This window comes from Trichosurus vulpecula, chromosome 3 (assembly GCF_011100635.1).
Source record: "Trichosurus vulpecula isolate mTriVul1 chromosome 3, mTriVul1.pri, whole genome shotgun sequence".
NCBI lineage: Eukaryota > Metazoa > Chordata > Mammalia > Diprotodontia > Phalangeridae > Trichosurus > Trichosurus vulpecula.
Window position 1 is genome coordinate 146,926,004 of NC_050575.1, and position 19,715 is coordinate 146,945,718.

General features: G+C 45.2%; 1 protein-coding gene across 1 annotated transcript in view; it reads right to left on the minus strand.

The window, feature by feature from the left end:
• Positions 1-19,715, minus strand: part of ZNF423 (zinc finger protein 423) — a 162,587-nt gene that overhangs the window by 139,614 nt on the left and 3,258 nt on the right. Inside the window, exon 2 of the mRNA XM_036753103.1 lies at positions 10,038-10,122. Coding sequence (XP_036608998.1) covers positions 10,038-10,122 — 85 coding nt within the window. The remainder of the gene's footprint in view (positions 1-10,037; positions 10,123-19,715) is intronic.

Here is a 19,715-nt window from a genome sequence, read left to right on the forward strand (position 1 = left end):
ACTAGAAAATAAAGAGAAGCCAATCAATTGAGGAATGGCTGAACAATTGTGGTACATGAATATAATGGGATACTGTACTATAAGAAATAATTCAAGAAACACAGGAAGATTTGAATGAATTGATAGGAAAATGAGCAGAATCGGGAAAACGATTTACACAATGACTACAATAATAATAAAGGAAAACAACTCTAAAAGATTGAATAACTCTAATCAATGCAGTCATTAATCATGACCTTCAAAGACTGATCATGACACATTAGCAGAGGTGATGGACTAGATCAGGGTGGGGAAACTGCAGCCTCGAGGCCATATGTGGCTCTCTAGGTCCTCAAGTGCGGCCCTTTGACTGAATCCAAACTTCACAGAACAAATGCCCTTAATAAAATGAATTGTTCTCTAAAACTTGGACTCAATCAAAAGGCCACACCCAAGGACCTAGAAGGTCCTCATGTGGCCTCCAAGCCGAAGATTTCCCACCCCTGGCAGAGGCTCTGAATGAGACCATAAGTTTTTAAACATGGCCAGGGTGTCCATTTATCTTCCTTTAACTATACTCAAGTTAGGGTATCTGTGGAGAAGGGAGAGGTCCAGTTAGTGGGTAGTAATAAAAATTTGAAGAAAAGAATTTTTAAAATATTGGTATGAAAACAAAAATTACTACTATGTTAAGTTTAATATATACTTTGTGTGTATGTCTTTTTCTTAAAGTTTTATTGTTATATAAATATATGTATGTATACATACATATATACATATATAAAAATGTATTCTTCTTAAAAGACAAAAACTATAGCAGAGGTTCCTGGTTCACCTAGCACATAGTAGGTGCTTAATAAATGTTGACTATTGATCATCTACAATGCTTTTTTAGGTTTTTTTGTATGCCAAAATGTCCACGTTTGCTAAAGATCATTAAGTTCACAAAAAAATTTAAACTTAAAACCTTTTTTTTAAATGTGAAACTTAAAAATTTTTTAAATATTTAACTTCCTCTTGACCATTTACTAACAGTATGATTCTGGACAAGATGGAGATAATGGTAGCACCTACCTCTCAGAGCTATTTTAAGATCAAAGGAAAAAATACACATAAAGCATTCTGCAAACATGAGCTATTACTACTACTGATCATTGTGACTCCTAACTACTGTGCCTTATGTTGGTATTTAACTTTTGTCTGTGTGTCCTGTCTCCCAGTAGGTCTCCGTGATGAATGGGCTCTTATAGCTCTCTCGCCCCCACCCCTCAAGCAACTAGTCCAATGTCTTGTGCACAAAGAACATCAATTCAACTCCACCAAAGAAGGCTGTATTGGATTCTCGCTACATGCAAGTCAGGATACAAACACCAAACCAAAGCTGTGCTTGGACCATTTGAACAAGTAAATAAACACTAAAATTTGAAGAGGGTTAGAGAAGTGACAACTGAGGGAATGAGGAAAGGGCTTCCTTCAGGAGGTATCTGAGCTGAGCTTCGAGGGAAGGGTCCAACAAATAGATGTTAGCTGAATAAATGACTAAACAAAAGGCTGAAAGTCTAAGCCCAACACTGCTCTGTGTTTTTCTTAGCCCTCACTCACTTGGGCACTTCTCTGCTCCACGTCTGTATGGAAGAGACCACAGATTTACAATGGGCACCAAAAGGAAAAATATACCACCCAAAATATGAAAAGGCTGTGAACTGAGGAAGGAGGAAAAAAACAGCTGAGTAGACCCATTTGCAATATTTCATGGGAGAATAAGTACTTTTTGAAGTTTGGTAGTCAATTATAATAGAGAACAGACTGAAATCATAAAACACACACCTAATTGCAAGTATGCTTGTATTCTCACGCCACACACACACACACACACACACACACACACACACCCCAGACTGAATAAAAGAATCTTAGTTAGAAATTCAGGACAGGATTTCACCACCCCCCACTGACACTTTGGGATAGGTAACCCAGCACTTGTGGTTCAACTTGATTTGAAGGCAGGCACGTTTCTTTCTTTGTTGAAGCCACTAGGCTAAATGAGATGACCCCTTTCCAGCACCAGCACCCTAGGATTCACTCATAACACTGTACTCTAGTTACACTGAGGCAAGAATAAAGAAAAACACAACATTCCAGCCTCTCCCCAAAAGCCAACCTATCTGTGTTTCCAAAAATGGAAAATACACAGGTGCCATCATATGCCTGATGCAGTGATTCTACAGGAAGAAGAAAAGGCAAAACCTGAGTCTGAAGCCCAGCTCTGCCTAGAGCTTCCTCAGTGACCATGATCAGGTCACTTAACTTCTCCGGGCCTCAGGCTCCTCATTTTTACAAAATAATGAGGCAGTTAGACTAGATGACCTCTAAGGACCCTTCCAGCTTTAAATCTATCCTCCTAGGATTCTAAGTTTATGGGCTACAGGAAACCCCACTTTCTGGCTTACTCCACCCACCCTCATAACTTTGAAAAACATAACCACGTTAGTCATGATTCTGTCTCTCAAGATGACAGTCCCCTTAGTGTTCTTAAACAAGGACTTTCAGGATTCTCTAGACATCAAGCTGCTTGATCACTAGCTCTCCTCAGAGAACACCACCACTGGCTGAGTGGAGGGAAACTGAGGCCCTTTGCCACAAGGTTTCCATTTGTATTTTCAATGGAAGGAACAGATGCCTGAGCTCTGATTTTCCTGAGCTGGCTAAGCTGGTGGGGGGGGGGAGGGGCCGCCGGTGGAGAGGAGGAGAAGCTGGATTATAGACCCTCTGTACATGCTTGTTATTCCAGCAGAACAGTTCCTGGACTTGAAACATGATCTCCAGGGGGGGAGAGAGAGACATTTTTATCACATATTAAGGTTAGACAGATGTTTTGTGTCTTGTGTTACCTGAATCAAAAGCACCATTAAAGCACATAACACTGCATTGTTCAGCAACAGATGTTCCTCTAAGAAAGTAAACAAATCTCTCTCTCTCTCTCTCTCTCTCTCTCTCTCTCTCTCTCTCTCTCTCTCTCTCTCTCACACACACACACACACACACACACACACACACACACACACACACTTTTGTAGATCCCTGTCGTTGGTGCATTGGGGCTGGGCCTTAGTTCATGATCCAAACTTCCAGATACTCTCAATCAGGCCAACAGATCAGACCCCTCCAAAACTGCCTTCAACCTAACCCTAAACTTGGGTCTGAGATGAGGCAATAGTCGGGAGGGCTGATCCGAGATCTGTAGAGCTCTTTGCAAAATCTCCAGGGGAGTGCTCCTTGGAACAGTTGGAAGGCAATAGAGTTCTCTCCCTCCTCTCTCCCTCACACAGAGTTTGGGAGTGTAGGGCCAGCTGTGACACAGATACACCCACCCACACAAACACCCCCCCCCACACACACACACACATATACACACACCCCGACCTAAGGAGGCCAAGAAATTACCAAGGAAAAGACCATTTTGCTCCATGGGCAGCCAAGAAGGAAGAGAAATGGGACACATGAGAACATGGCATCGTTGCCAAGTGGTGGAAGGGAAAGAGAATAGTCTATTCCCATTTGCCTTCCCTACATTGTTCAAAAGGCCCCTTGACTTGGGGCAGCTAGGTAGCACACTGGACCTCGAGTCAAGAGGACCTGAGTTCAAATTAGACCTCAGACACTTACTAGCTATGTGACCCTGAGCAAGTCACTTAATCTGACTGCCCCCCCCAAAAAAGAACCCTCGACTGCCCCCTCCCATTGCCTCCACTGCCCCTGATTTCAAATATCAGCCCCCAAAGAACAACTGAGCAAACGGACACAGAAAGAAGCAGCCAACAAGACGGAGAAAATAACTTTTTTTGAATGACTAACATCCCACCGGGACACTCCTGGCTCTCCACTGCCCATGGCCATCAGCCAGATATTCCCAGAATCTCTTTCCAAGGACATCAGGGCAAACGTCCCTGACAAAGTTCCCCAAGGACTTTCCCAGCCCAAGCCCCTCCCTCTCCACTTCCCCCAGGGGACTGGGAAGCCTCCACAGCTAAAACTCTAGTCCCATCCCTTCCAAGAGAAGGGCCTAGAAGGCTGATTCACCCCTAGAGGTCTGAACTCAGGGTCACTGTGAGCTTAGTTTTTTCAAGGACAAGTTCTCAGGCCACTAAACAGACCCCAGCCCTTCCCAACAGACACCTAAGAGAAAAGCAACTCCAAGAAATAATCTGGGATTGACCCTCTCCCCACACAGCTCCACTGCACTGCACCACTCCCACTACAAACTTATCAAAGGGCCCAGCTTTTATGTCCTATCCATTCCAGCACTTGTGGCTGGGCTTCTAACATGCTGGTGGGGATAGAGAATTGCATTTCTTGGTACAGGATCTGAACACAGGTGCTCTTAGACACATACATGTACACGTGTGACCAGAAAACACTGGTCACCCCACCATTCTGTATGCTCTGGGACATGGGAGGGAACAGAAAGAAAGGGGGATATATGCAAGAACAATATTTCAAGGAAGCCTGCAGAGATTGGGGAGGGCAGCCATCTCCTGGCCAGACCTAGGCTTCTCTCAGACCGCCAGGCATCCAGGGGCACAGTGAGAGCTTTGTGTGGCTCTCAGCGGCTAACCGGGCTGGCTCGCCTCCCGTGGAGCCATTTTCTGAGTGGGGGGCCCATCCTTTTAGGCATCTGATGGAGCCTGCACATCAGAGGCAGTGGGAGGTAGAGAAGGGGGAGGCCTTCACCAGAGCCAGGGCATCCCCACAGGGGGGCAGGCAGAACAGAGACAGCCGAACTGCTCCAAGTTTTTGATATGCCTGTTGGTGGGGAGGGGCCTGGGCTTCCCCCCAGTCTAAAAAACATTTCAAAGGGTAGGGGGAGGCTGAGAAAGGGGAGAGCCCCATTCTTTGCAGAGGGAAATATTTCAAAGGCGACCCCAGCTGCTAAAAAGGTTTCAAAAGACCCTTCCCTTTCTATCAGCTCCAAATCACTCCCACCAACCCTCCCTCCCCCCCCAACCCCAAGCAACAGCAGGGAAGACTGGGAAAGGGAGGGGGAAAAATGTTTCCAAGGAGACATGTCCCTGAGTCATCATAACTCGTGGGGTCTCAGAGGCTGCAAACCCATGTGGAGGCCCTGATATAAAAATGAAACGTTTAAGCTTCTCCTGGGGGAATTATCTAGCAGCCTAGATCCTCAAGGGAGGGTGGCTGTAGACCCTAAGTGCCCCCTGTGTTTGTGTAGAGCCTGCCAAGGGCCAGACTATGGCCACGCAGGCTCTTGTGAACAGCTCATGGGAGCCACTCTCCTAAGTCCCCTGGCTTATATTGAGGAAGTTTTATCCCAGTGACTTTGAGGCTGGCCTTCCCAACCTTGGGGGTGGGGTGGGGAGTGGGAATGCAGCTGGGGAGAAGAGACTTGGCCCACCATTTATGTGGGGAAAATGGCCCATGGGGAATCCAGAGCCTTGGGGATGGAGGGGGGAGGAGAATGTTTGGCAATGTCTCCCCTAGCTGCAAAGGAAAGAGGTGGGAACCATTCCCCAGCCCCAGAGTTCCCACCCAGGAATCTCTTCCCTGTTTCACATCTTTCTTTATTCCATTCTCTTCAGGTGTACCACCCAATCCCCTAGTCTTCCCCGCTCTACCACCACCTCCAACCAACACTGACATCAGATTAGACCTAAGCAGACAGCAGATGCTACTGATATTCCATACTGAATGAAACACTAAGGTCTCTCAATTCCTCTTCAATGTCCCCCAAATACATTTCCTCCTTTGCAATCAGACTGTATCACATTAATTCAGGCCTTCGACATCTCATGCCGGGACTATGACAAAAGCCTCCTGACTAGACTTATTACCTCTGGTCCATCCATGCTCTATTCCCTATCCAGCACTGGCTACCAGGGTTAATTCAACAAACATTTATTAAACTATGATGAGCAAGGCACTGGATAATCAGAACTCACATTTCTACAGAGCCTTAATAGTGACAAAGTGCTTTCCACACAAGAATCTTGTAAGGATGATAGCACACAATTTATTATCTCCATATTTGTTTCTTTTGATGAAGATATTGAGGGTCAGAGTGGTTAAACAACTCACTCAAAATCAACACAGCACAAGTGAAGTGTGAAAGCTGGGATTTGAACCCAATTATCCCAAGCCTAGTGATTTTTCCACTGAAACATGGCTCCTTGCTATTCTCCCCTTGTATAGTTCCAAGAATGTCATCCCCTGCTAAAGAAAAAAAAAAAACTATCAAGAGCTCCTTATCGCCTGGCAAATAAAATATAAACTGCTCACCTCGGCAACACCTCCACTATCTGGCTCCAACCTTGCTTTCCAGCCTTACCTCCTACAACTCCACTCACTTTATGAACCCTTAGCTCCTGCCACCCTGGTCTCCATGTTATCCCCTGAACACACCATGTTCATTCCTACCTCCACACCTTTGCTCATGCCACCCCCCTCTCTGGGAATGGCCTCCCTCTCTTCTCCACCCACTCAAATCTTACCCACCCATCAAGAGTAAAACCCAAAGTCATTCCTCCATGAAGCTTTCTGAGAAGACTACAGCCCAAAAGAATCTTCATCTCTGAACTGCTTGCTACACTACCAACTATCTGTACTGTTCCTCTGGCACTTGCCACATGTTGCTCTGAATTATAATTATTTGTGCACATGAGTCTTCTCCAACTAGCCTACACATTCCATGAGGGCAGGGATCATGTATGTCCTTTGTTTCTTCATGTCCTTTTTTTGAGAAATGGGGATAACAGAGTCATGATAGATGCATTGCCTACTCCACAGAGTTGTCAAAAGCAAGCTTCTTTGCAAACCTCAAACCACTAGAGAGAAAGGGGCTGACTGGTTTTCACATACTAGTGGCTCAATAGATCTCTGGAGTCATGGCACTAGGTAGGTGGTGGGGTACAGGAAGGCACATGTAGGGAAGGAGCAGAATCACAAACTAGGCATGTGTGATGCCCTCACCACTGATGATGTCAAAAGACTGACAAGGTCAGGGATCTCAACGTCTACCCTGACACGAGCCTACATCCCTACCACCTGCCACCCTAGGAGCCCCAAGCTCCAAAGTCAGGACTTTCATGTGTCCCTAAAATTATCTGACAGCAGAACCACTTCAAAGGTGCAATGGTGAAAAGCACTGAATTTAGAATAAAAGGATCTGGGTTTGAATCCTAGCTCTGTCATTTCCCATGTTACTGTCACCAATGTTGTCCTCGTCATCGTTGCTAGTACTTATATGGTACTTAGAGGTTTGCAAAGGGCTTCACAAATGTTATCTCATTTTATCCTCACAACAACTGTGAGAGGCAGGTTCTATTAGTATCTGAATTTGACAAATGAGGAAACTAAGGCAGAAAGAGGTTAAATGACTTACCCCAGGTCACACAGCTAGTAAGCATCTGAGATGGGATTTGAAACTAGATACTCCTGACTCCGGGTCCAGAGCTCTAACTATTGTACCGCCAACTGCCTGATGTGACCTTGGGTAATCCATCAATAAGCATCTATAAAGCCAGTACTATGTGCCAAACATTGAGCAAAAGATAAAAAAAAGTCAAAAAATCGAAGTCCCTGCCCTCGATGAATTCACATTCAATTGAAGATACAACTTGTACACATTTAAGCATGTTATATGCGCAAACTGATTTGGGAGTTTCTTCCCAAGGTGCAAATCACTACTTCTTCATGCCTGCCTAATCTGTGCACCTCTTGTCTAAGTCTTCCCAGGACTTCATCAAAGAGGGCCCTTCCAATATATCCTAGGAGCATTCCTTATTATCTCCTTGTATGATAAGATTACCAGTGAAGCGCTCTGCCTAGCCATCTATCCTCCTTCCCTACCATGGGACTGGGCCATCTTCTCATACAGAACAAATACAATCCTCTTTATTTCCCTGTGTCTCTATTTCCTCACCTGCAAATGGAGGAGAGCCAACCTGTAACATCCCTTCCAGTCTGAAAATCTAATGGTCCTCTACATCAGGGCTAAGCCAACTGGCTAGGAGAGGTAATACTATGGAGAAAAAGGAATAAAGGATGGGGGGGGGCAGGGTTAAAGATCTGGGTGTTCTCTCTAGCTCTGTCCTGAAGCAGATGTGTGACCTTGGGCAGCTCACCTCCACTCAATTCAACAGATTATTTACAAGTACCTAGAGGTAAGGCCTTATGTCCTAGGACATAAAATGGGACATGACTCAGGGCCACAAAGGGAACTCACAGTCTAAGGAGGGAAAGGACCCATTTACAAGTACCTACCAACAGAGGCAAAAGAAGGGATGTTCAGACAAAATGATAGGAGAAATCTGAGGAGGGAGCGATCACTTGGGTCATTTTACCATAAATTTCTAGTTGTCTCTGAGGTCCTCTATGAATTCTGACATTCTATGGTCCTAAACCTACCTCTACAAGTCCATGTTTCACTAGGCAAGTCTTTTGAACACTTTCCAAACCCACCCCCCTCCAACGCAACATGCCTCCCAAATGGATCATTAAGAAAGAGACAATTTCCTGGCCTCTCCATTTTGCCATACTCCTGAACAGTACAAGTACATACTTTCCTGAATAGAAAACAAGTTACTCCAGATCACTCAAGACTGAAGATAGGAGGAATTTAATCTCAGACCCAGACTGTGTTTGGAGACCACATTTTCCTTTTTTTCTGTCCCAATCCCTTCTTTTCCCACAGCTCAAGTTAAAAGGAAATATCCTTCCTTTTGCCCAAGGAGCCTCAACTCTTTCAGGTTTAGTAACAAAAGAGAGGGGAGAGGAGAAGAATGAAAAAAAAAAAACTTTGAAATCACCATGGTCCAATTAGCAAGGCTCTCACCCTTCATGCTTACAAACAAGAGATTACATTAACACCTGCTACAAAAGCAAACATTTTTAGATATCTTCATCTTCACCTCCTTGACACTCCCCTGAAAGCCCTCTGAGCAGTCTGGTGACTGACAGTGTATATATTCTTTTTCATTATGCAGCCGGTGCTTAAAAAAAAAGAACCCCAAAGATTAAAAAGTCACAATCTCCATGAGCAGCAATGAGCTTTGTTATCTGGTCTGGCCCCTCACTGGGCTTGCCCCCCTCCCACCCCTCCACTCATCCCACTCTCCACCCCCCTCAGACATTCATGTACTTTTCCCACTACAAGAAGTCCAACTGTGCAAGCAGGTAGAGAGAGACTCCAGGGGTGGCAGCCCAGCAATTTCCAGGAGACTAGTTCTATTTTATGGGTGATAAAGACTGCCCAGGCACAGGATGGGGAGCAAGAAGGCTGGCCTGAGCCTTGAAGACTCTGCAGCCTCCATAGACCTAGAGTGCTGGGTTATCAGGTACTCCCTTTGTGGTACGATCATCCAAATAAATGGACCCCCTGGGCCATCTCGTACATTTATAAGCTCTGTGCCAATAGGAAAAACACTCCTTTTGCACTGGCCAGAAAGGCGACTCTGTGGCTGCGGCGCGGATACAACCCTTTTGACTACAATAACACTTTATTACCAAGCTTGTTACCCTCGTGCTGAGCTGGGAAGCCGTGAGGACTTTCTCTTTAAAAGCTCCCCATCCACGAAAGCTGAACTTTCTAAAGTCCAGGACCGTTTGAAAAGAGAAAGTACTGAAATAACTTTGTAAGCATTCTGTTTTGACAATGTGCCTGAGGAATTCACCACATTTTAGCCGGGAAATGCAAGCAGTTAAATCTATTCAATGTCATGACATACAAAATTGGAGCGTAATTGCCCCTAAGTGGTTGACAACCGAAAAGTACTTTTTATAGGGAGAGAGGGAAATTTCTGCTAGAAAATGGAAGATATTGTCAAAAGTTGGCTTGCCGCATAAGTGGTATGAGACGGCTCAGACAGAAAGAGAGAGAGCTCCAGCATGGATACTTCCCCTCCCCCTTTCCCCACTTCCCTACGATTAGACATCTCAGAAATAGGCACAACAATAACACCCATCACTAGACTAAAAGTGACCCCAGCATAGTTCAGATACCAAGGAAGCAGGTGCCAAGGAAGTGGGCTAAAACATGTTCTTACCAATCATATGGTTGGCGACGTGGATTTGAATTTCTCTTTCATTTTCGAAGGTCATCTGGCACTTGATGCACTGATATGTCTTTTTCTGTTTAAAGACAAGAGAAAGAGAAATTAGAGTGTGGCCGTACCTGCAGGAAAATGCAAAGTTAATGTCCAACAACTCTCAGATGCCAGATATATCCCATCTCCTTCCTCTGCCTTGTAGATTTCTGCCAAATCACTGGCCAGGCTCTCCAGCTCTGACAGCTGTTTAGAAAGACCTGCCAGGTTCTAATGGGCCTGGTATCTTTAGGGGAATCTGCTCCTCACCTGAATTGGTTAACTTTAGATCCTAAAATAAGATCCTATTTTGAGAACCTGAGGACTGGTCCATAGGGCCTACAGCGGCATAGCATCATTGCATTAAAACAAGCCCATGCTGAGAGATGCACTAGAGAAACAGACAACCACCTAGGGAGGATGGACCACTTACAGAGAAACCACAATCAATGGTTTGGCCACCTTTTCTCTCTCTCAAAATAAAATGGAGAAATTCTCATCTTGGGCTCTGTGAATAATTTTTTCTAATATTTTAATAATGATATTTCAATATAATTTGTTTCCTTTATAATCCTATGTGTTTCATGCACTTAAATGTATTTTTCCTGAGCAGGGGTCCCTAGGCTTTACCAGACTGCCAAAGGGGTAATAATACATACTCTACCCTACTCTAACATAAGACCATTGGGATAATCAAGGGATAAAGAATTCCTCTCTGAAGACAAAGCAAACTTCCCATCTCTTGTGGCCCAAAGCACATCTGCAAAGCAGAGACAGTGCCACTGCTTCCTAAGGCTGTCCTATGTTGCCTATGTCACCGTTTCATCCCACTGAGACTATGCCACAGAAAGTGGAAGATGATGAGAAAGAAGCAGTTATATAAACCACTTATCCAAACTGGAAAAGAGGAATTGGTAGGCACGTTGGAGCCTTAAGGGTAATGTGGATGTTTTTTGTAATGACAATAGGGAATCTGGCCAAAAACCAAATACCCTCACATGAGAAATCAGAGCATACAGCTCCTCTTCCCTTCCAGGCCTCAGTTTACCCTAGGCAGATATGAAGAACACATTTGTGTACTTGTAGGGAATAGGGATAAAGGACAGCAATCAAAAAGGCACCAAACACCCAATCTGCAACAAGGACCATCTTGCCGCAATTTTCAAGGATCAATCCAGAGCAATGGAACTTTCCCGAGCTGGAACAGAGTCAGTCCAAGGATGGTTTTCCACAGGAGAGGAGGCCTGTCTATCTTCCTTTGTGTTTTACATTTAAGTCACAATTACAATGGTCATGCTTTGCCATCCTGAAATGTTAATCTATCACGGAGGGAAGGGCTGCCCTTAGGAAGAGAGGCTTTTTTTTTTCTCCCCAGAAATGGGAAAGGAGATGTGAAAAATGACGCTGAGGTAGGCTTTGGAGTCTGAGACTCTTCAGGCTTTTTCAGAAGGGATATCCTGTTGCAACTGCTACATTCAGCTTTCTGAGGGTGTATTGAAGGGGCCGAATGCTAGGGATATAAATTCTCCTTACCTCAGTGTCAGTCCCACCTCCAACAAAGTACACAAATTGGGAAATATGCACAAACAACAAAGTGCTAAAACCAGAAACTACAGATTTCTCTGTTTACAATTCTAATGGTTAAAAAAAAGGAAGTCTCTAAGAGGCAGTGTGATGTGGTGTGATGGATAACACAAGGTATTTAAGAAAACCTGGGTTCGAATCCAACCTCAGACACGGGTGACTATGAGTGAGTTGCTAAATCTCTGTTTTGTCTTCTGCAAAATGGAGATATAATAACACCACGTGAGGATCACAGAGTTTGAGAACTGGATGGGGACGCCTCAGCCATCATCCACTCCAACCCATACCCAAGAGGAATCCCCACTCAATGGATAACATTCCCAAACAACAAATCATAGAATTAGGGCTCGGACTCATTATTTATTATTATTATTATTATTATTATTATTATTATAGATACGGCTAAATTGTTAGATAATGAAGCCTTTGCCAGATAGACACCTCAGAAGTCTACCCAGAGATCCCAGAATCATAGGCCATAGATCAAGAATGAGAAGAAAACCCAGAGGCCATCTAGTCCAAACCCTTCATTTTACAAATAAGGATACTAAGGCACAGGAAGGTTAGGGACTCGCCCAAGGACATAGAGAACTAAGTAACAGACCAGGGACTTGGATCCAGGTTTTCTGGCTTCAGATCCTTTGGCCCACCCTGTAGTACCATCAAGCCTGTTATGGTAGTGAACCTAGAATCCATGTGAAATAATTCACAAGAAAAACAGGATGATGCTTTGAAGAGTGCTAAGTTTTAGATATTGTCACTGCAGCTATTATTTATATTATTTATATTATTCTTTTCCTGGCTACAGGGCTTGGTGCGTACTGCTAAGAGAAGTCCAGCTGGTGCTCAAGATGGCAAAGAAAAGGGATCTCTGGGAAGAGACTCCTCAGGCGGGGGATGCTGCAGAATGGGCACTGGGTCTGGCACCAGAAGAGCTGGGGTCAAGTTTTTCCTCTGTAGTTGCTAGCTGCATGACCTAGGCCAGATAACTTATCCAATTCAATTCTCCTGCCTCTTGATACCACTCTCCCATTTGAAAAGAGGGATAATAATACATACCCTGCCATATAACATAAGACCATGGGGAAAATCAAATAATATATGTGAAGGCCATTTACCTTTCCCAAGTAGCTTAAGGTTTACAAAGCCCCTTCTTCACTACAAGGTGAAGTAGGTGAAAAGAAGCAGAGCAACCTAATGGTAAGTGAGCCAGCCTTAAGACTCCAAAGACCTAGGTTTGACTGACTTCTCACTTATTAGCTAGAGCTGTGAATGTTTCACTTGTCTTCTCAAAGACTATTTCCTTATTTATAAAATGAATTTCATAATACCTGTACTAAGGGGTCACTGGGAGAAAAGTCTTCAGTATACGATTCTCTACAATTATTCCCATTTCATACATGAGGGAAGAGGCTGAGAAAGATGAAGCCTGACTGATGCCCAAGGTCATATAGATAGCAAGTGACAGACTGGGAATCTGAACCGAGCTCCTCAGATTCCAAAGCCACGGCTGTTGCTAAAACACGATTCCTAATCATGAAGTGGTATCTCATTATTAGAAAGTATTCGGGATATGCAGTGTATTTCTCCTCTGTTACTTTTCTCAGTATTGTGGGACGCTCTGTTGCTACAGTGCTGGTGAAGGAGGTTCTACCATTAAGGAAAAGGAGGTAAAAGTGAAGGGCTCAGAACCAAGTCTGCTTTGTGATGGGGAGCTCAGAGGTGACTGCCTACCATCTGACGAAAGGCTGGGCCCCTTGATGCAAAGAAAATAGAGCTGGACCATAGGATCATAGATTTAGATGTACAAAGGACATTAGAGGATGGCGAGACCAACCCTCTCATTTTACACATGAGGAAACTGAGGCAAACACACATTAAGTGAGTTGCCCAGGGTAATACAGCTTGTGAATGTCTGAGGTGGGATGTGAACTCTGATCTTCCTGAATCTACACCCAGTACTCTGTGCAACAGAAAATCTTACTACATCTCAAAGATCCCACCATGCCCCCCACTGGCCAACAAGACACAGTTTTCCACTTGAAGAACATGAGAGTCAAATGACTACTGTCCAACTTGCTTCTCCTTCATGACCTTGGGTGGTAAATGTCCCTCCCTGAGTTGCCATTTCTATAATGGGGTCATAAACATTCATTATAAAAGTGAGTATTAGGGCAGCAGTGTGCCATAGCTGAAAGAACTCTGGTGTCAGAATCAGAAAACCAGGCCTCAAGTCCTAATTCTAATACCTATTACTCTCATAACACTGGAAAAGTCACTTAAATAAAACTTACATGTATGTATATGTTTCCCAGGTTTCTAAAAATGCAATCTTCACTGTGAAGTGGGGAAGGCAAAAACTTTTCTTAATTTATAGAGGAGGTAAGGCACAGTGGGTAGAGTGCTGGGCTTGGAGTCTTCCTGAGTTCAAACCTGGCCTCAGACACTTACTAGCTGTGTGACCTGAGACAAGTCACTTAACCCTGTCTGCCTCAGTTTCCTCATCTGTAAAATGAGCTGGAGAAAGAAATGGCAAGCCACTCCAGTAGCTTTACCAAGAAAACCTCAAATGGGGTGGTGAAGAGTTGGACACAACTGAAAAATGACTAAACAACAAAAACTGAGATTCAGAGAGATAATGGGAGTTGGCCACATCATACCACTAGAAAATGTTAGAATTTGAACCCAGGTCTGTCCTGATTCTAAGCCTCACTTCCTTCCCATAATGCCCCAAGTGTCTCTCCCATGTAATCTAAGTCATAGGTACTTTCTCTCTGCCACTTTTTGAACCTTAAATCACTATATGAGTATGAACTATTATTCCCCTGAAACAATGGAAACTCCTCGTGTTTAAAAAAAAGGTTGGGCGGAGAGGGTGAGGAAGAACAATTAAGCTCTCGAGGGTCTCATGTCAGACTGTACCAGAACACCACTGAATCTGTAGTTGGAGGAGTCGGGTTCATATCCCACATCTGATGCTTAGTACCTGTGTAACCTTGGGCAAGTCATTTAACTACACCTGTCCTCAGTTTCCTCGTGGTGTCTAGGGTCCCTAAGAGTTCTAGATCTATGATTCCATCATTTTTAATTCATAGAGCTGGCTGACCTCATCTTTCCTCGGTACAGCCAACACCACTTCAATATAATACCTCGTACCTACTACCGGCTTTATGCTTGAAAAGGCACTTGTATTAATTCCCTGTAGCCTCCTAACAATCCCAAGAGGAGGACTAAGTAAAACTTCCTATGCCCACTTAACAGATGAAGATAATGAGACCAAGGAAAGGGCAATCCCCAAGTAAGTCAGTGACAAAGGAGGCAGATCTTCAGCCCTGCCCTCCACGCCACTACTCCAAAGAGATCGTCATTAGGACCCTCAGTTCTAGGCCCTCAGTAGTCACATTGTCCCCATACCAGCATCTGGAAAGAATGTGCGCCTGGGAATGAAGCAAGAGGCAGTCCCCCACACCGCCGCCCTCACTCCACTCCAAAGGAATGGGTGGCCAGGGAACCCCCTGTAACAACCCCCACCCTCACCCCCACCCCACAGAGGCCAGACTCCCCATTGCCAAGGCAGGAGCCAGGAGGGAGTCTGCCGGTCAATTCAAGCTCCCCTGGAAAGTGTTTCTGAGGAAGGCCAGGCAAGGTTGAGGGCTGTCTGGGGGGAGAAGGAGGAAATGACTAGAAGAGGAAACCTCACGTCTGTCTCTGAGGCAGCTCAAGTGGAAGCCTAAGAACCATAAATACTGCAGGCTAGGTGCCAGTAGGGGGTAATATTCCATGACTGGACCTTATTTTATTTATCTCTCCTGGGGCAGCCCTGAGCGAAGCAGGTTCGATGTGCACTGAAAATAATTAACATAGGGAGGGCCCAGCATGGGGAAGAAGTGCCTGCCACTCCACTCTGGTTTGGAAGCTGGATTCTGATGTGGGAGTGAAATCACTGGTGGAGAACTTTGCAATCCCTCGCGGCAAAGTGGAACCAGAGGGGAATTTCCATGGGAAGTGACAAAAGACCACTGATTGTGACAAGCAATGTGTGTACACACCTGCATGTGCACACACATGCCAACTCTTACTTTAAACGCAGATAAACACACACTAACAAACAACACACCCAACACCCTCTCTGACACTCACAATGACTTGCAGACATAGAGGCAATGACACGTGCAAGTTTGCACACACAAACTCACACAAACCCAGCTTCACTTATACACAGGCACAAGTGTTCACACACACGTGACACAACCTCACACAAAGACAACAGATGCGCATCCACAGATGCCATTCACAGCTCTCCACATGCCTGCAGAGCTAGACACCCCTTCAAAAGTACATACATATTCAAACCCACACAGGCAAACGCCTATGTTCACTCACACAGACACAGAAACACACACAGAATAATACACAAACACACAGCACTAGGATCCTGACCCCGGTCCCTCGTCCTTCACCAGCTCCTCTCTATGAAAAGCTAGAAGCCCATCATACACTTGGCCCCAGGACCAGAAGATTATGAGAACACTAACATATAAAAGGAAAATGTGGATACTCATTCATTCATTCACGCATGCAGATTTTCTCTGTTTCTGTCCCCTCTTTTCCTGTTCTCCCATCAATTTCCTTAATATCTACTCCCTTTCTGTCCCCCAATGTCCTATTCCCAAGAAGATCCACTTGGTTTTCTTTTTATGATTTTTAGAGGTCTCTAACTGAAGAGACAGCATTGCAGGTTCCAGTACCAATTCAAGGCCTCATCTCAGACTGTACCAGAACATCTCACTGAATCTGGAGTCGGAGGAGTCGGGTTCATATCCCACATTTGGTTACTACCTGTATAACCTTGGGCAAGTCATTTTAACTACTCTCGTCCTCAGTTTCCTTGTGGTGCCTAAGGTCCCTATGCTCTCATCACTTTCATTCATTCAAAGCGCCTTCTCATTCCTGTGGGTCTCTCTCCCTTGCCCCAAGGACTGTGCCCAACACCAGGCTCTGCTTACAAAAATACAGTCCTCACATTTGTTACCCTGTCATCTCGTGGTGCTTTTCTAACCCGCTATTGCTCTGCTACAGACCAGAGATAAAACGTAACAGTAGGGGAGCGCTCGAGGCAGAAATGAGGATACGGATAAAGAATGACAGAAGGAAGAACATACAAGGGAAAGGGGACCAAGCCCCTTGGACAGGAGACTCATAGGTACCTCCGTGCACCTCGGGAAGCTTCTCCAGTGGTACCCCATCAGAGAGACAAAGGGACTCCTCCTGGTGGTAAAAAAGAGTTAGGAGCCCTGGGCTCTCTGGTCCTGGCTCCATGACTTATGCCTTAAACTCTTTGTGTCTCAGTTTTCCCATCTCTAGAATGGTGATGATACTACTCAGTCAACCCCTTTACACAGGGGTGGTTTGAAAAGCAAGTTATATAATGGATGCAAAAAGCATTTTGAAAAGTACAAAATCCTGCATGAGATGTGGTATTATTATTATTATTATTTTTATGCAGTAGGTTGGAAGAGACCTGAGTTCTTTACAGGCAGCATCCATCCCACAGGGCTATATTCCCTATGGAGCCTGTTGCTACAGACATGGACCCTAGGGTCCTATCAAGACTCAAGCTAGATGCTGAGTTTTTTTTTTATCTCAACCAATTTTGGCTCTTTGAGATCGAGGAACTGGGGGCCTATGTTGAAGGGCAGTCCCATCTCAGGCCCTTTGGAGGTCCCACAGCCAAAGAAGACAGGGTTCCAAAAGTGGCCTTTGAACAGCCAGTGAGACTAGTTGGACAATGCTTTTTCCAACCTACTCCTACGGATGTGGAATGTTCCATCACTCCTCACCACCGCCCCCCCCCCCCCCCCCCACTCTACAGAATGACTAGGCCGCTATGTCTGAGGAACTTCGGGGCCTAATTTCCATCTGATATCTAGACACAAGCCAATTTCTGGGCAATCTTTGGCTCCCTAAGGGCAACAGGGCCATATCCCGTGAGGAGGCCAGGCTTGGCAACACAGCCTCCAAATATCCCGAATCATGGAGAGTCCAGAGGAGCAACCTGGTGAGCTGTTGTTGTACCTCTGGAAGGCAGCTACCAAACTCCAGATGTGACTGTATTGGCTAAGATACCATCCCTGTCTCTCCAAGACTTAGGAAAACTATGCTTTTACCAAGTCCATCTGATTATGTCTCCAGCGGTCACCTTCTTGTTTGGGCCATGTTTTCACCTCCATAAAACAAAGAGGTTGGGCTAAATAAATGTTCTCTAAGCTTTCTCCCAGTGGAAATCTCTCTCTTCATTCTCTCTCTCTCTCTCTCTCTCCCTCCCTCCCTCCCTTCCTCTCTCTCTATATCTCTCTGTCTCTCTATCTCTCTCTCTGCCTCTGTCTCTCTATCTGCCTCTGTCTCTCTCTCTCCCTCCCTCCCTCTCTCTCTCTGTATCTCTCTGTCTCTCTCTTGTTCTCTCTCTCATTATCTCTCTCTGGTTCTCTCTCCCCCTCTCCCTCTCTCTCCCTTCCCCTTCCTCCCTCTCTCTCTCCCTTCCTCCCCCCCTTTCTCTGTCTCTCTCTCTCTCTCTCCCCGCCTCCCTCCCTCCCTCCCCCCACCTTCCCGTACCCCCACCCCCTGGCCCCCAGCATGGAGCCAATTGCAAGTCTCAAGGCCAAACACCACCAGCAAACAGGCCCACCGCAAGCACCTGTGGCAAAAAGCTACAGCCCCAAATCCTGCCTCCCTCAAGGCCAGCAACAGTAGCACCTGGAAGAGTTTACTCTTAGGAACCATTTGGCATCTCCACCCATCTGGAAACAACACAAACCCAGAGAGAATCCTAAGGCCTACAGGTCTAATGCTTGAGAAGCAAAGAGCCAGATGGAAGAGTGCAGTTTCTATAGAAAGTCTTCACTCAGCCTCCTGGACCTAAGCCCCACAGGCACTGAGGAAAGGGCTGCTTGGACTCTGCTCCCCAAACCCACATGTGGCAGATGTAGCCAGACAAGGTGCTCCTGGGAAAAACAGATGAGGATGGTGGAAAGACAACTGGACTTGGACTGGGAAATACTGATTCAAATCTTTGATCATAAATCATGATGAGATCTTAAGAGTCCACCTCACCCATTCCCCTCATTTTACAGTTGTGAAAACTGATACCAAGAGAAACGAAGAGACATGCCAAGGCATACGGATAGTGTCAGAGCCAAGATTTGAACCCAGGTCTTCTGACTCCAAATGTATCGCCCTTTCAACCCTACCAAAAAGGATGAACGGATTTGAATGAGGAATAAGAAAGTAGGATTAGACCTCAAGGACTTTCTAGTCCTAAATTCTATGAGTTTATAATCTCTCAACCCACCTCTGAAAGGAATAAACACACCTACTGGCCAAGGGACCAAAGGCAAGGCATTCTGCTTATCAGAGGTATATTTTCCTCATCTGCAAGACAGGGTATGATAATACCTGTACTCCTGCCTCACAAGATGGTGGGAGAGTGGTCCATCAACCTGTGAACTGCCATCAACTGTGGTTCATTTTTAGTATCTGTTATCAGTGTGAACTTGGGCAAGTCAGTTAATTTAGGGGGGCCTCAACTGTCCTCATCTGTAAAATGAGAGGGCTGGGACTAGAGGAACTCTAGAGGGTTTTCCATTTCAAATCAATCAATGAACAAGCCAGCAAGAAAACACTACAGGCCCTATGATCTCAATGGTATCTAACTCGAGTGTCAAAGGGAAAAAGATTTGTCCACAAAAGGGGTGAGAGTGTGTGTGTGTGTGCGTGTGTGTGTGTGTGTGTGTGTGTGTGTGTGTGTGTGTATGCGCGCGTGTGTGTGTGGGCACACATACGCACAGCAAAGGAGGTGGGGAGGAGATAGGATAGGATAGGAAGAGTTGATATCACCACCTGTGTTGGCTTCTTGTTTCAATGATAACTAGAAGAAACACCAAGCCTCTAGCACTAAAATGCCAGAAGGTCCAACAGTGTGCTGGCTCAAAAATAGTCCTGTGGACTCAAATCATGTAGCAGAAATCCTCTCACACCATAAATGAGGGGGGCAGCCCC